This window comes from Amblyomma americanum, chromosome 1, assembly GCF_052857255.1.
Source record: "Amblyomma americanum isolate KBUSLIRL-KWMA chromosome 1, ASM5285725v1, whole genome shotgun sequence".
NCBI classification, from domain to species: Eukaryota; Metazoa; Arthropoda; class Arachnida; order Ixodida; family Ixodidae; genus Amblyomma; species Amblyomma americanum.
In genome coordinates, this window is record NC_135497.1 from 251,902,729 (window position 1) to 251,918,381 (window position 15,653).

At 48.9% G+C, this 15,653-nt stretch overlaps 1 protein-coding gene across 1 annotated transcript in view; it reads left to right on the plus strand.

Annotated features, from left to right (window-relative positions):
* Positions 1–15,653, plus strand: part of LOC144114924 (QRFP-like peptide receptor) — a 587,744-nt gene that overhangs the window by 284,654 nt on the left and 287,437 nt on the right. Inside the window, exons 4-5 of the mRNA XM_077648955.1 lie at positions 11,144–11,254; positions 12,322–12,484. Of these exons, the coding sequence (XP_077505081.1) occupies positions 11,144–11,254; positions 12,322–12,484 (274 nt within the window). The remainder of the gene's footprint in view (positions 1–11,143; positions 11,255–12,321; positions 12,485–15,653) is intronic.

Sequence of the window (15,653 nt, forward strand, 5' to 3'; positions counted from 1 at the left end):
CATTCCACACCGCTACCGCAACCTGACACTGCCGGACATATATTTTGTGAAGATGGCAGTAGTAACGCTGACTCAGTTGAACTGAAAATTGGTTTTGAGGAAAGCAAAGGTTGAAGTAAGTGTCTCACTCGTGGTAGACACCTCCACTGCAGCCTTCCCCTCTCCCATGCGGAGAGGGGTAAGAGAGAGAGACCAGCAGAAGGGAAAGGCGCCCCCAGGAGAGAGGGAAGAGTGGTTGCAAGCGTACAGAGTGTTCTAGAAAGGCGGCTGCGTTATTGGCATCCATTCGCGCGTGTCTCCGCAGTAGTGACCCCTGCAGTGATGATAAAGCCACCATGGCGGCGTGGCACATCAGACACATTACGGGAACGCCATGGACGCAGCCGAGGCACAGTGCCGTGCTCGGAACACTCCACTAACGAGAGCCACTAACGTGCTGTGGATAGAACAGTGGACGAACCCTCTCGGGACGCTGCCCGCCAATACACACCGTTCCGAGATCCTGAAGTTCATGCCCATACATTTCTCACACCATAAAGCACATGTTGTGACCCACCCGTAGCATAACACAATTGATCATCTAAACATCATGTGCGGCGTCATCACTGCGCTAATCAATTCGCGAAATAGCTAGCGCTTATTACGTGCCGGACTCTTCTGGTAAGCCGCTGCAATTCTTTCATTGAAGCTTTTGGTACATTTCCAGCGAAAACAATGGGCGAAATGATGAATTAACTAGCTCTAATGAAAAAAAAAAAGTTGTGATTTGTACTTCAGATACACGCCATTAACTCCTCGTCATATATAAGTACAAGTGGTACACATAGGATCATTCATTGCCCCTGTGCCAAGCGATCTACTGCTGACGCGAAAGGACAGTAAGCGCGAAAGTAAGAAGGATCAAAGGTTATGCAATGTTTTCGCTTCGTAGATCATTTTCTTGTCCTGATAAACGCCGATGTTAATAACTTCGAAACAATTTTTTTACTTATCCAAAGCATTTATGAAAATTGCCTTCAAACGCTCAAATCATCCATTGAATGCCGTCATGATAGAGCGATCAGGTTATTCGACGCCAAACTCCGATTTATGCTTAATCGTACATGTCGTGCTTAAGAACCACGTAAGAGTAAACAATTGCTTCCATTTGAGTCGTCTTATTCTAAACTAGTAAAACGTGTCGCGGCCGAGCCGTGCGATACTAATGCGCTTAAAAATCGTGCGTCCATTCAAATAAAGATTACTTCAGTTACTAAACCTAATGCCTTGTGAACGCTGGCTACCCCACTCAGCTGCTTGTCTCACTAGCCGAATCAATTCTTTTAAATTTAAAGCCACCCAGAATGAACAAAAAATGATGGATCATCCGCAACCGTACAAGAAAAGAAAAGATAATAGTTGTTCCGTACAATCACCGCTATTCACACAGAGCGAAAAAGATAGGCAATCGAGTGGAAAAAGTATAGTATTCTCGGCCCCTGAAAAGCTGGGGATGATTTTGCAGAGAAGTGAACGACGCGAATTTATTTTCACAAAAATATTTCATGAAGATCAATAATCAATTCGTCCATTATCAGGAAAATTTTGTGTACTCCATCCCGCTATCGTGTGCTAAAAGATATGCAGGGCAAATAGGAAGATGCCTCAATGAACGCCTGAAGGAGCATCATAGCACTGTACATAAAGCGGTGAAAGGACACCTTGGCACACATCGCAAGAATTGTGACCGCAAAACATGCAGACCACACTTAAGGGAAACGAGAGTGATAAACAGATATAACAGTCAGCTCACTCGTGAAGTTTTTGAAGTGGCACAAATCACAAGTGTAAAGGAAGCATGTGTCAGCAGTCCCTCTGTGGCAATAACAGCAAGTGAACTAATGTTTTTAGCCACGACTGAATCACTCCGCTGTTTCCGCCAGCCATCGGTAGTTGTTAGTATGCGTCTTCTCCGGCGATTGTCGACATGTGTTACATTTGTTGGTTGAGCCTCGTGTATATATTTCCGCGGGCCAAGCATAAACTTCAGTTAAAATTTAGCACTCATCCTTGTGTGTCTTCGTTCGCCCTCAGCTTCAATTCGCGTTGTTTCTACACAGTGGATTACCAACTCGCCCAAGCTTCGGTTTTATACTTGCAGAACCGGCTGGCTCTTAAAGTGCAACTAAGAAAGCAGGCTGACAGTCCGCCAACTTACAGACGTTGCTTTATATTACTGGCAGTTCATTTAGCATTGTTTAGGGCGGCGAGCTTATGGCTGGCTAGTCGCCGTCTAAAAACCAAGTCTGCAGAGTAGACACCATCACGTGACCGGTGCTCAGCGTCTCGCTGTTGTCTCCCTCACTTAGTCCACTAATCTTCTCCACGATTACTCCTATTCATTCGTTGTGTCTAGCTCGATCTAATGTTTCATTTTCTTTCCTAATGTGACTTCATTATTAAGTTATGTGACCTCTTCCCCAGCCCTGTCAAAAGCCCTTGGTCTCTCGATCACTCTCACTTCTTGTTTGCCGTATCATGGAAGCACTGTATTCGTTGTTTGTGTTCGTCCAGATTCCTACAAAAGAGGCTATCCGTGAGCTACAGCGTTACACAGCTACGCTATGTGCTGTACAATGATAAAGCCTTTTTTGTTAGGCAGAAAAATTTTATTCTAGTCACATTTGTCTAAGCCGCGGTCTCAGCCCGATCTGGCGGAGCCTTTGGTCTCTGGTGTCATTGATGAAGCCTCTTCTGCATTGTGTTGCAAAACGCGAGTGATTTACGCCGCTAACTGCACTAAGGGGTGTGGTGCAGCTCAGAGAGTGAGCGTCCCGACATCCTCCTTGCCAGATGGAAAGGTCTGTACCAAGCTAGGCTTGAACTTGGCTCGGTGCGGAAGACACGTCTACTCGGCGACGGACATGGCTGGCGCATCTCGCGTTCGTTTCTTTGCGTGACGTCGACCGGCAGCTGTGCACAGCAGGGCCAGCGGTCGATGGAGCTCTCACAAGCCGTGTGCTCGGCAGAGCCGGCAGAGCCCAGCTCTCCCGCGCATCCAGTCGGCGATTAGGCGAACGCAAGGTAAGCCATTCCGGCTTACCATGTCAAAACTCGCCTGGCGGAGCTCCTGACGCGGTGTCAGATAACTGCGCCACTGTGTTCGCTGATGGCCCCGGGCGAGCGGTCCGGCCGTCGCAGGTGAGCGAAGGGAGCCCGGTGCCGAGCGAGCCGCGTCGCTGCACAACGGAGCCTCGCGGTGCGCGGCGGAATGGGAGCAAGAGACGGAGTTGCCGTTGTTATCGCCGTCAAATGGAGGAGCCTTCTAACGTCGTCACGTAATGTAACGACGCCACCGCAAGCAATCTTCCGACCTCCAAATAGTCGGGTGATGGCGCACAGTCCGTCCGAGCCGGAGGAGATACGCACTGCGTGCTTGAGCGGCTGCGTCTGGCAGCGATGCCTCTGCCGGGTGCGTCGAATTAGAGCATCGCTGTCGTGATGCGCAGAGCAATGAGCGGCGGTAGTCAGATCGTTCGGGAGACGGAGGGTGGCTGTTGAGGCTGCGCGTTATGCGCTTGCCTGTAACTCTACGGCGACGATTTCTATAACATTTTTTAACCGCAGTTTCTCGCCACATTTTGTGTACACTTTGTTCTTTAGTTTTGTCTGTTCATAAATGCGACTTCAGTCATTGTGTGAGTCAAGTGATTGTTCTAAATATTTGTCGTAAGTATTCGAGACATAAACAATGCGTTTCCTACGCGGCAAATGAATTATAGAAATAAAAAATTACAAATGACTGCCGCCGTCTCTCTTCTACACTCAACGTCGCCCCCCCCCCCCCCCCCCACCGCCTTAGAAATGTAGAGAACCCTCCCTCCCTATAAGTTCAGTTTCTGGGTGAAACCCCTGCATCCTGCCCTGGCTGCCTGCATATTCTGTTGTCCTGGAGCAGCAAACACTGGCGATTACAGTTGCTTGAAGTACCGTTCACGCGGATCTGTTTTCGTGCACCGAGATCGATCACACTTTCGTTACACAGACGTGTTCTTACCGTGGTTTCCTGTTTTTTTTTTTTTTTGCTCTTCAATCATTGGCAGGTGCCGGTGTCTTTCGCTGACTTTGCTATATCAAAGGCGGATCTCACCAATGGTAAACAAAGAAAGAAAGGAGAAAAAAAGTCGTTGCAAAATGCGGCCCGCGTTCCCTTGCCTCTGTTCCTCGCCACCGAGGTATAGGTTTTCAGAAATTCTGTTTCAGCCGATTTGCGCAAGCTTAAACGTTCCGGCTATCCTTTCCCTCGGAGTCTGTGTATTTGTATAAAGCCACAGAAATAATGTCTGCTTCACCAGCACAATTTCCTTTTTTATAATCGGGATGGTCGTCTCGGAGAAATTGTATCGTTTTTTTTTCTCTTTCTTTGCCTTCTCGATTCGCCTGCTTTATTTAATCCCTTTTTTTCATTTTTTCATTTCTGATGCATTCTCACCTTTAATCCTACCAAAGCAAGTCTCTAGCGCGTCCGCTTCGAAGTCCTCCCCTGTCTGCATATTTCCTATCCTACACTGCTCGACGCGCGGTAGCAAAGAAGCAGCAAACACCGTGCGAAATCTTTCAACTCTAATGAGAGTAACCCTCTCCCTACCCCTGCCCCAACTCCCCCCCCCCCCCCCCCCCCGGCCTTTCGTTTTGTAGCGATAGCTGCATTGCGGTAGCATTTCGAGCCTTCAGCGTGGCGGTGCCGCCACCCTGTGCCTGCGCCGCCACGCTGTCACGTGGTTGGTCTCGTGGTGCGGAGCAGCTGCCGGCGGCGCGGCGCCGTGGCTGATCACGTGGTTGGTGACGCGACCAAGTTCCACTCGGCCAGCTGTAGCTATCGCGTCACTCCAGGTTTAACCAGAGCTAAACCACCGCCAATTTGTTTGTGTGTTTTCCTCCAAAGGCTTATCCCGCATTGCCCGAGGGCGTTACGAAATGGCGGTGCGCGATGAAAATCAGTAAGATTGCATTTCTGGTCTGCACCTGCGCTTTAATCAGTCTATTTTACTCTGCAATGCTCCTGATAAAATGGTGTGCTCTTGACAAGTATATTCGTCCGGGGATAAGTACATTTAGGGTGCGGTCACTTAGGTTGGAAGTATAGTAACGCAAGTGAGCGCTCGTTTCAGAACTGGTTTTTGGATATTCGCTGAATAAACTGCAGTACTTTGCTAGCATTTCTTAATATGTAAGCTGAACGTCCATCGGCTACACGTTGCAACACTGACGAATCGTCGATAGAACCGGATTCTTTTGCCAGACATATGCAACGAGTCTATCATAAGAGTTTGAAATTAGTGCAGATGCTTAAGTTTGTAAAGGAAAAGAGATTTCGCTGCAGTTTGGTCTTTTTCTCTAAACTCTTAAAGTTATAACTAAATCAGACCTGCTGTGTCAATTTCGGAGCCTGTCTCATGCGAGGCTTATAGTTTATTTGATTAAATATTTGTGAACTGCACTATGAGTCGTAATTTGCGTATGAACAATTCATTATATTAACGCACTCTCAATGTCGTTAGTAATACGGGCCTGCAGTAGAGCAGACGCTTATTTTGCTTATGTATATGGGGACCGGAAGTGGAGGGGTGAGGACGAGGTGAGGAAGTATCCATGTTAAGGGGAACATAAGCTGCCTGTAACGCACCTGCGGGTGCTGAGCTGCAGAGTTTTGGTATGGAAGACGGCAAATTGTCCCTTCACAATATTTCAGTAAACATAGGGTGTTCCCCTTCGGCTATATTTGCTTTAATTTCTGACGCTTTCTTTGAAAATTTCCAGTTTGGAATCATTTTGAGCTCCGCTTCTTTTATAATACAATAAGTTAGCGAATGATGACGCACTGATGGTGATGGTGATGATTATGATGATGATGAATTTTTATGGCGGAAGGGCGTTAGTGGCCAAAGAGCGCCATGGCACAAGGTGTTTTTTTCGTCTACTCAAGGTGGGGTCAAAGACCCATTTCCCGAGCATTTTTCACCCTAAAGAAGCCGAGCACCAGGCAAAAATGATGACGAGCTACAGGCGTGGATGTGAAGTAAAAAAATTGCGGTAATCGTGTGAATGGGCTGGCCTTACCACCGTCATTCATTGGGATTTAATTACTGATTGATTAAGTGGTGGCCTAGTGGTTGAGCATCCGCCTCGCATGCGGAAGGTGCATCCACCTCGCATGCAGGAGGTGCGGAGTTCGATCCCCAGTGCCGCCGGGTACCCACCGGTGATACAATGGGTACAAGCTTCCCCTGGCCTGGTGCTCGGCTTATTCAGGGTGAAAGTCTTGGGAAATGTGTCTTTGACCACACCTTGAGCAAAACGGAAATACCTTGTGCCATGGCGCTCTTTGGCCGCCGATGCCTTTGCGCCATAAAAAATTCACTATCATCACCACTACTTGCGACTCTCCGTTTCCTGTTTGAAGATTGCCACATTCTGCAACTATTTTACCCGCGCGTGCGCAGGTTTGCGCGCATCACTTTGCGGAACGGGCACACGCGTGAATGTATTTGGTTGGCAACCACAGAGGAAAGAATGGGGAGGGCGGGTCCCTAAGCCTAAACTTGCCGCTGTTAGGAAGTGTTCGTCGTTCTCATTAGTGAAGATGCGTCGTTTCCGACCATTTGCGATTTCAGACGTGACAAATGGTGCAGGATGAAAGCCACAAATAACTGTAACATAGACGTATCTACTAGTAACGCCTACGCCAGAACGCACTTTGCGTTTCGTCGGCGGTACAGGCGGTGTTCCGTTATTTACCTTTGCAAGAGCAATGGAAGTGATGGCTCAGGGCCGTGGGCTAATACGATAATGCGAGTACAACTTGGCGGCCCTGTTCTCCGCCAAATGAAGCGTTTGCAATACGTTGCGAACAAAAAAAAGGAATTCAAATCTGCGTCTGCGTAGTACAGCTGTTCTTCTCAGAGCAGACAGTTTAAAATATATTTCTATTGCTCGCTTTCCTTTCCGTCCCACCTCTAGTTAAAATTAGGACAGCAGCGCCGGTGGGGCTCGCGTAAGCCTAATTGCGCAGCGCGAGGGAATTGCGCGCTGCGTTTAAGCTCGCAGACAGCGCGCTGCCCGTCTGCGCATCTCTGTACATAGGCGTGCGCGAGTGCTTTGCTGACGTGAATCAGCTCACACGCCGAGGGGTGAAAGGGAACCACTGGGAAGCTTCAGTTCTCGCAGCGACGGTGCAGAGGCCCTTTGACGTTGTCTGCGCGGCGGCCGGGCAGTGCGCGTCAGCGTCAGACCGCGTTATAATTAAGTGCTCCCTCACGTGTGTTTCTTACAACGGCGCCCTATGCAGCGCACTGGACCGTCTGCCTAATTGCTTCCGCTCACTCGTAGCAGTCCGAGAAAAGCGGGCGAAACAGGCTCTGCGATAAAGTGCGCATTGTTCTCCTGCTGCCGCTCCCCGCGTAAGACGCGCCACGGATTAAGTTCGAGCCAAGATGAAGACAAATACTCAGCCCAATTGCCCTAATTCTCCGCGCGCAGGCGGAATGAGTGCGCTTGAAAGTGTAGCTGAAAATTCGAAACATTTCTGCCCGAAGCACAGGGGAACGATTGGGCGGAACAGGCGGCTGAAGCCAACAGCAAAACTTTTAAGTCTCGGTGGCTGGGAGGGTGGGAGAGTGAGCGACGGCTAAATCAGCCGTCAGTGCTGATAGTAATTGCGAGACCAAACAGTCTAGATTGGGCGCGTCCTTCTTACTTTCTCGTTAGATTACAGAGAAAGACTGCGCTTTATTGTTTCTAGGGATAAGCTTCGGTTCAAACTGAAAAAAAAAACACCCTTTCGCAACTAAGCAGCAGTTTGAAGCCTAATCTAGGCACGGTAAGTTAAGTTGAGAGCGCCTGTTCTGCGAAGGGCGCAACATCGGCAGCACCGGTGAAAACGCAGCAGCTTTGACTAAAGCGGGTCCAAAGCACTTTAGGCCTATACCTAACCGATAATAATGAAAGAGGAATCAGTCCCGCAGCGCTTAAATAAAGCCCTTTAAGCAACTGACGACATCGTTCTTTACAGATCGGTGAGCACAAGTTGTCGTTGCCAGTTATAGTCGCGCGTCATTATCGCTAATGGCGGCACCCGCGGGGATTAGCCGAACGTGTGTTTTAGCTGGTCGCCCTCAGCAGCAAACCCTTAGGGCGAGGAAGAAGCGCAGTCAATTTCTTCTTTGCCTTATGCAGTCCTTTTCGCTTTTCAGAAGCAACGCCACAAGTGTGCTGGTTGTGAACTCTGCGGTGGTCACGTCCTAGAGGCGTCTGCGTCAACTGAGTGGGCTCCGCCAGCACGCGTCTCGCACCCGCGCCAGCCATGAACCGTGTTTCGTGCTGTAGAGCTGGCGCCAGCTTATTAGGAGGCTGGGTTCATACAGCTGTTCTCACGCAATGACCGATCGGGGTTCATCAGCACCCTGACTATTCTATCGTGATTGGCTGTAGCGCGCGGTTACCGGCCGACGACGAGCCGCTCTGACTTTCAATAGAATTATGAATTCGGACGCTTATTAGCTGACTAAACTGGTTTATGGTTTATGAGGGCTTAACGCCTCAAAGCGACTCCGGCTACTAAGAGACGCCGTAGTGGAGGGCTCCGGAAATTTCGACCACCTGGGGTTCTTTAACGTGCGCTGACGTCGCACAGTACACGGGCCTCTAGAATTTCGCCTCCATCGAAATTCGACCGCCGCGGCCGGGATCGGACCCACGTCTTTCGGGGCAGAAGCCGAGCGCCGTAACCACTGAGCCACCGCGGCGGCAGATGACCAAACTCTACCTTCAAGTGTTCGTCGTAGTTTCATTGGGTAGTGCTGACTTTCAAAACGAGGCGACGGCTCTACTGGCCGAATGGCAAATACTGCGCGAAGCCCGCTTCAAAAGTAGTCCTACGCCGGAATAAAGCAACAATTATATTTTATTCAATTTTGATCTTTTCGCCTTTCTTTTTTGTCGCAAGCGACGCTCCGCCCCCCCCATTTCGCCGGCATGAGTCAGTCGACGTGGTGGAAGTTAAGAGGGGAATTCAAGATTTAAAAAAAGTCATTTTACCTCTCCTAATCAGAGAACGTCTAAATAGTAAAACTAGCTTTATTAATTACCTTTTACGCCCTCTCCTCCTCTCGTTCATTTCGGACCTTCGCGCCGCGACTAGGCGTTAATCTAATGATTGGTCGGTCCTCACTCGCTGTAACTTAAAACTAAGGCCTGTATGTGGCTCTGGCGCAGTAAATGCAGCGGCAATGGTCGCGTTTTTTGGCAAGTTTTCGAGCTGAAAATACACGAAACGAACTTTCCAAGCAGATACAACAACCAACTTAGGAGAGATTTCTGCGGGATAGCGATAGGAACAAGCATGGCTTAGCAAGAGCAAACGTTTATCGCTTCCTTCGGATTAACTGCTAATACCGGAATTATTTTTGTTTAGCAACAAGCTAATTCAAGGCCATTTTAAACTTTTGCAATATTTATTGATAACTCCAAAGCTGCGTGCGACAAGAACAGTTTTTTTTATTTTTAACTAGCCTTTCTCCTGTGTATAATATTTAAAATTCATTTTCAAATTTAGTAGAGAAATGAGCAGAAAACATAAGCAGAACATTGCTCATGTTCTATTGCTTTATGTTGGAAGGAGGGGGCAAGGGGAGCACTTCTTCCGCAGTCGAATGTTTAAGCTAGTCTGGGGCCCAATTGTCCTATTTGCAACCTAAAGAGCCATTTTGGTGATGAAAGTATCTGCTCAAAAATTTAATTCAAATCAACAATATTGAATCACTGATTGAAGTAGTCATAGTTACCATAGTGTCCATTCTCTGTCGTGTCATTAGAAATTACAGTGCACATCATGTGGCTTTACAGAAACAAACTTACAACCGTTTAAATGCTTCTGTGACTGTTAATCGCCTTCATATCAGGAATTTCTTGTTTACTATTTAAGCAGTATAATCTCAATTCATCTAGACCAAATAAAAAATTGTCGCGTTCCCTAAATTAAGTAGCCTGAAGCTTGCGCTGTTAGGACATGTTTTGTAATTTCAGCGCAAGCAGTGTAACAGGTACCTGTGGCTCGGCTGACTCTTCACTCAGGACATTCTAGGACCATTCTTCGGAAGGCACTCAAGCGGGGTGACATCGCAAAATATACAGCACAAATCAATGGCAGCTATTTCCGACAAGCACATATTGGATGAGTAATCAGCAGAGCCCAAATATAAACGCCTTACAAGCAACTAGTTCACGCTAACCCAGTTTTATTACCCAACTTTCGCCCGCATCATGCCTGCAGAATACATGTCATTGCTCGCAACAGTGAAACTTTCAAATGTGTAGTTCCTTCTATCTACATTGAGTGCAGCTGGCAGTGCATATGCAGTAGGTTACGACGTACGTTCCTCCACATTCAGGCTTTATTCACACAGAAAGCAGAGGATACTGTTGTTGGTATGAAAATCACATCTTCCTCCTCGTCCTAGTGAATTAACCTGTTGGTTGCTGCCAGTGCAACCCCCTCTTTATGGCTATGGCTAATGGGTTCTTTTCGTGCCAGCACTATGGGCTCCGAGTCACGTCACACTGGAGGGCTCCTGATTGTTTTCAGCCTTCCTCATTCAGCATCAAAACCTCAGTACAGAGGTGCTTTGTATTTAACTTCCACCAAAAATCGCCTGACTCGGGTGGACCCGAAGTGGTGAATTTGTGCTCACCTCCTGCACGCCATAGTCACGCAGCCAGCGTAGCGCATCCTCCTCTGTGCCGTAAGTTGTGCTCGTGAGATCAAGCGATAAAAAGGGGAATTCTAATCAATAAACACCATGTGTATACACTGAATATAGGATGAGGCCAAAACAAATAACGGGCGCTTTTTTCTGACCATGTGTGCAGCGCAACATCAGCGAGGATCTGCGAGTATCTGAGTCCGCTGTTGTAAATGAGAAAACGAGGTGCCAATCTATAGCATCGTTAGTGCTTTAATAATTACTAGAGCCTGTAATTAGCCGTAGCTGATGCCAGTGCTCCTTGTTGAGAAAGTGCCGTTCGCGACGGCAAGCTTCTAGCTGGATGTGGAAATCACGTTGCTTACGGTTTCTTTTCTTTTTCGTTTTTTTTTCTATCCCTTCAGGTAATCACAATGGTATGCACGGTCCTCATCGCCTTCGTCATCTGCTGGATGCCGCTCCAAGTCATCGTGCTCTACTCGCAGTTCGGAGACTCAAAACTACGCGACAAAGAGGCATGTATCTAAAGATTTAGAATCAGTTGTTTAGCAATTACAAGCTGTGCCCTTCTTAATTTTTGCCTTCGAGCGCAAAAGCGCGCACATCACGTAACATAGTTTGAAAACGACCACGTCAAAGATAAGTGAGAAACAGATGACACCGTTCAACAGTTTAAGGGCAAGGAGGAGTTGTTCATCGAAAGCTGAAAATTTTAACAATAATGTCACTGCAGATAGGCGACACTGAAGAAACATAGTTGTAAGAAATTAGTTAAACACAGAGCGCAACGCGCGCCAACGCATGGGAAAGCATGCAGCAGCTTCCCTTCTGTTCATGCCTAGGCTTGTAGAACTGAAAGCAAAGAAAATCGCTTGGACTGGCATTGTTGGACCAGCGATTGGTGATGCCGCCATCTAGAATTTTAGGTCGGGAAAGTGGCTGATCTTTCAGCTGCCTATCGCAACAGTGAGAGGTCGACACAATGTCAGGAACCTTCGGAAGGAAGACCCAAAAACGGCGGTCGATAGGCGTCGGCCTTATCGCGCCCACACAATTTGCACGTCGCACCTCCGGCCATCCCGCGGAGATGGAAATCGACGTTTTTGAAAACGGCTCACAGCCACAGCCGGCCGTGAATATTTATTGCAATGCGATATTTCTGAGATGTAAGCCGAATCCCTATGGATTCTCTAGAAAAAATGGATTCAAGGCAACGGGAAGCCGATGCAAACTCAGCGAATGTTCTGTTGGGGTGGATAGAAATTGTGTCTTTGAGGGTGATGTCCAGTGCAAGGCTCGCAACGATGCCAAGAAGCAAAAGAAACATTTTCGATTTAGGTGCAAGGACGTATGCTGCTGAAGAAACAGCCACTTTCACCGATGCCTTATAACGGATGGTGTTGGGTCAGGCTACCTCTTTCGCGTGCTTTCTAGTGATTTGCCTTCCTGCCAGACACCCCACTGAAAAAATCGGTCGCCTCGGCATGTAAGTGTCCGCTCTCTCTCGCTCCAACAGAGCGCAGCTTTGGTGACTTCGCAAGCTGTACGCTATAGTTCAACTCCCGAATGCCTTTCGTTTCAGATGCCAGACTGGTTCACCGAGGCCTCGTCTGTGGCCACGTACATTGCCTACTCCAACAGCCTGCTGAACCCCATCATCTACGGCGGCTTCAACAACAACTTCCGCCAAGGACTCTGCAGCGTGCTGCAGTGCTACATCCGCCGGAAGCCTTCCCAGCTGCCGCGTGAGTACAGCAACCCTCCTTGCTCACGCGCCTGGCCCATTGCGGCGCGCACCTGCCGCCAAGGGTGGCCACGCGAGGCAGCGCCACGGTAGGCCTCGCAGTGGCGCTCTGGCTTGGCCGCCCTGGGTCCGGAGAGGGTCCTCTTTACTCGGTTGATTCGAGGCCGCACGAGTACTGAGAGGCCCTGATGGGAGTCACGGTTTCCTTCTTCGGCCGACGTTCGGCCTTCCCGACTTACCTGTAGAGGCCGAAGCGGAGGAAAAATCAAGAAACCGGAGTGAAGTGTCAAGTTAGCCGAGTTCCGCTGATCCTCGGGGGGACATACGTGGAGCATCCAGGAAGTACTCAGCGCGGTCATTTGGTCTGCCGGCATCTTCCCGCGACAGATGTCAGTGCGCAGGTGCACACTGGGCTTCGCTCTGTGTGTTTGCATCTCGTAAACATAAAGAAAGTAAATAAAAGACCTTGGGAGGTTGTTTTCTCTTAGGCATGGAGAAAAGAAAATCACATCGACTCACTGGAAGAAAAGCCGTACAGTGTTCGTCTCTAGCGCTTAAGAATTGATAGGAGTTTCTGGAATGGCACATGACCCTCTCCACTCTACGTGTTCCTTTTTTTAGGGGGGGGCTCACTATGTGACCGCCCCACCAACATGCTTCCCAGCGCAGTCTGGACACTGTCGTGTTGAGCAGTCGTATTGAGGTCGTATTGAGCGGTACAGTACCTGGGACAATTTCTCCAGAAACCTGCTGCAATGTGTACGTAATCTCGAAATCTGGCCAGTGTAGTTTTTTTTTGTGTGCCACGAAGAACTGTGCATCCAGAATAATTAAACACAACTCGCTCGCTGTCCTGATGGTTGCCTAAAAAGTGCTCCACCGCAAGCATTGCGCACGTAGACGACATGGCCAGTTGTCATCTGCGTGCGTGCTTCCTGCTCATGCCAGACGAAAAAGTCCGCCTGTTCGTGTGAAAAAGTTTTCGCGCTTCGAAGCAAAGGATTTAACATTTTCTGTCTGTATTCTACAGCACACTGAACCTTATCACCACTCTACTGCCCGGCTAAAAATGTCGTGCTCAGCTCCTGTGTTTTCAGGAAGCCGCTGCTGTGTGGCAACTTCCTCTCCAATCGGCAGCCATCCCATATTCCTTAATGCACACCAGTGGCTGCAAGAGCTTCTTTCAGCATTTTATTACATGCACTAATAAAAGCTGGCTAAGTGCTCTCATCGCACCCGCGATGCGTCTTTGATGTGTCGGCCCTCGTTGGAGTTATTTATTGATTTCTCTTTGATGCGTAGAACGGGAGAATGTGTGCAGGGTACGCTGCCGTCGTGTCTGCGATAAAGAATCTTCTGGGGCCAATATACAGCAAGTGATACAGAAAAAAAAGGCTGTGATTAATGTCACCCTATCATGCTGGAAGAGCACAGAACGCTTGAAAAAGACTAAAAGGATTTTTAGTGCGCAAAGCACCGAAAAAAAAGGCAGCTCATTAGAAGGATAAACGAAGCAAGCAGGTGTAAAAGCTACTATGGGGGGGGGGGGGGTACTACCGTTATTTCGATCTACTACCATATGCTGCCATTCGTATATCTGATCGAAGAGAACGAGCATTAATAATTGGCTAATAAAGGCTCAACATAAACAGCGGAATCAGACGGGCCTAGTAGACTACTTATAACATTGCAGGGCAATCTGTTTTTAAACAAGCGGAATTAAAACCTCAAAATAGCTCAGAACGCTTTTTTACTTTGTAGCGGAACAGACAGCTTGTTTCTGAATAAAACGGTATTCACGCGACCATACAAGCTGTCGAAAATCACATTTTCAGTATTTTTTAAAGACAACCGACCAGCAAGCACACGAAAAATATTTTCGCACGCAGATTCTGCCACGAGGCGGACAGAAGGTTAGAAGATAATTGCCGGCGTCAACCTCCTAGTTAACTAATATCAATTAATAAACTTTCTAGACACTGCAGCTAGCGTGCAAGTTTACATTGCAAACTTAGAGGTGGTCGCATTTGACTGCTCCATCTTGTAGAATTTTTCCTAGCACGGGCGTGCTCCGAGGTATTCGCCTTGTTATGATCGGAGGCCCCGACAGCGGGAACAGACGAGCCCGGCAGGCGCCATCGAACTATGTTTGACCAAAGGTGCTGTCGTCCTGAGAGGAGGATTAGGAACGGCTCCTGGCGACGGTGAGCTGTGACGAAAGGCCTCTCATCCCTTCGTCCGGAGTATGGAATGCGGCATTGCTCCCGAACTGCGCCCTCACGTGGACCGGCAGAAAGACGCGAACACAGGCGCCGGACCCGCCTCGCTCGCTTGCACTTGCGCGGCCAGACAAAGCGGGGGCGGACACGGCTGATTCATCTTACCCTCTGGAATGCCCGGGGCCGTCAGGACGCCTCTTTCCCACGGAGAGCATCACCGCCTGCTAAGCCAACGACCTTATGCACATGATCAACCCGTCGGAAACCACATTCCAGGACGCCTCTTTCCCACGGAGGGGGTCACCGCCTGCTAAGCCAACGACCTTATGCACCTGCTCAACCGGTCGGAAACAATTCCAGGACCTCAAGGCGCCAGGATTTCTTATCGCCTGTGCACGTGTTTGGGGGGGGCGGAGCGGTCACGGGGTTAGGGAAGAGACTATGAAGAGTGTGTCTGCCCATTGGACGCTTGATCAGCCACCGGTTTCCCTAGCTAGGTGCCTAGGGAATATCCACTGTATTTAAGCCGCGATTTGGCTGGTTTCACGGCACTTCATCTCTGACTTTTGGTCTCCCTACTTCTCTTGTAAATATGTAAATAAACCTTCAAGTTTTCCAACCCTCCTGAAGGCTTCCCTCCGTCGTCTGCAGAGTTCATCGTCATGCGGTGAAAACCTCGGTCCCGATACCCAAGCATATCAACTGGTGGCAGCGGTCCGCCGCCAAGAAGACGCCACGAAGTGGTTGCAGCTGGTCGGTGCACCACGAATGGGCGTCAGAGTCCCAGTCGGCCTCGTAGTAGTCAGCCCACTTGACCTGCACAGCTGGCAAGGGTTCTCAACGGAGCATTAGCGATCAGATCTGAGCTCAGCCCCTACCTCCGGCTAGGCAGCACGCGGCCAGCCTCAGAACATTGCCAGGTCTTTAATACAGAGCAATATGGCTGCAAAT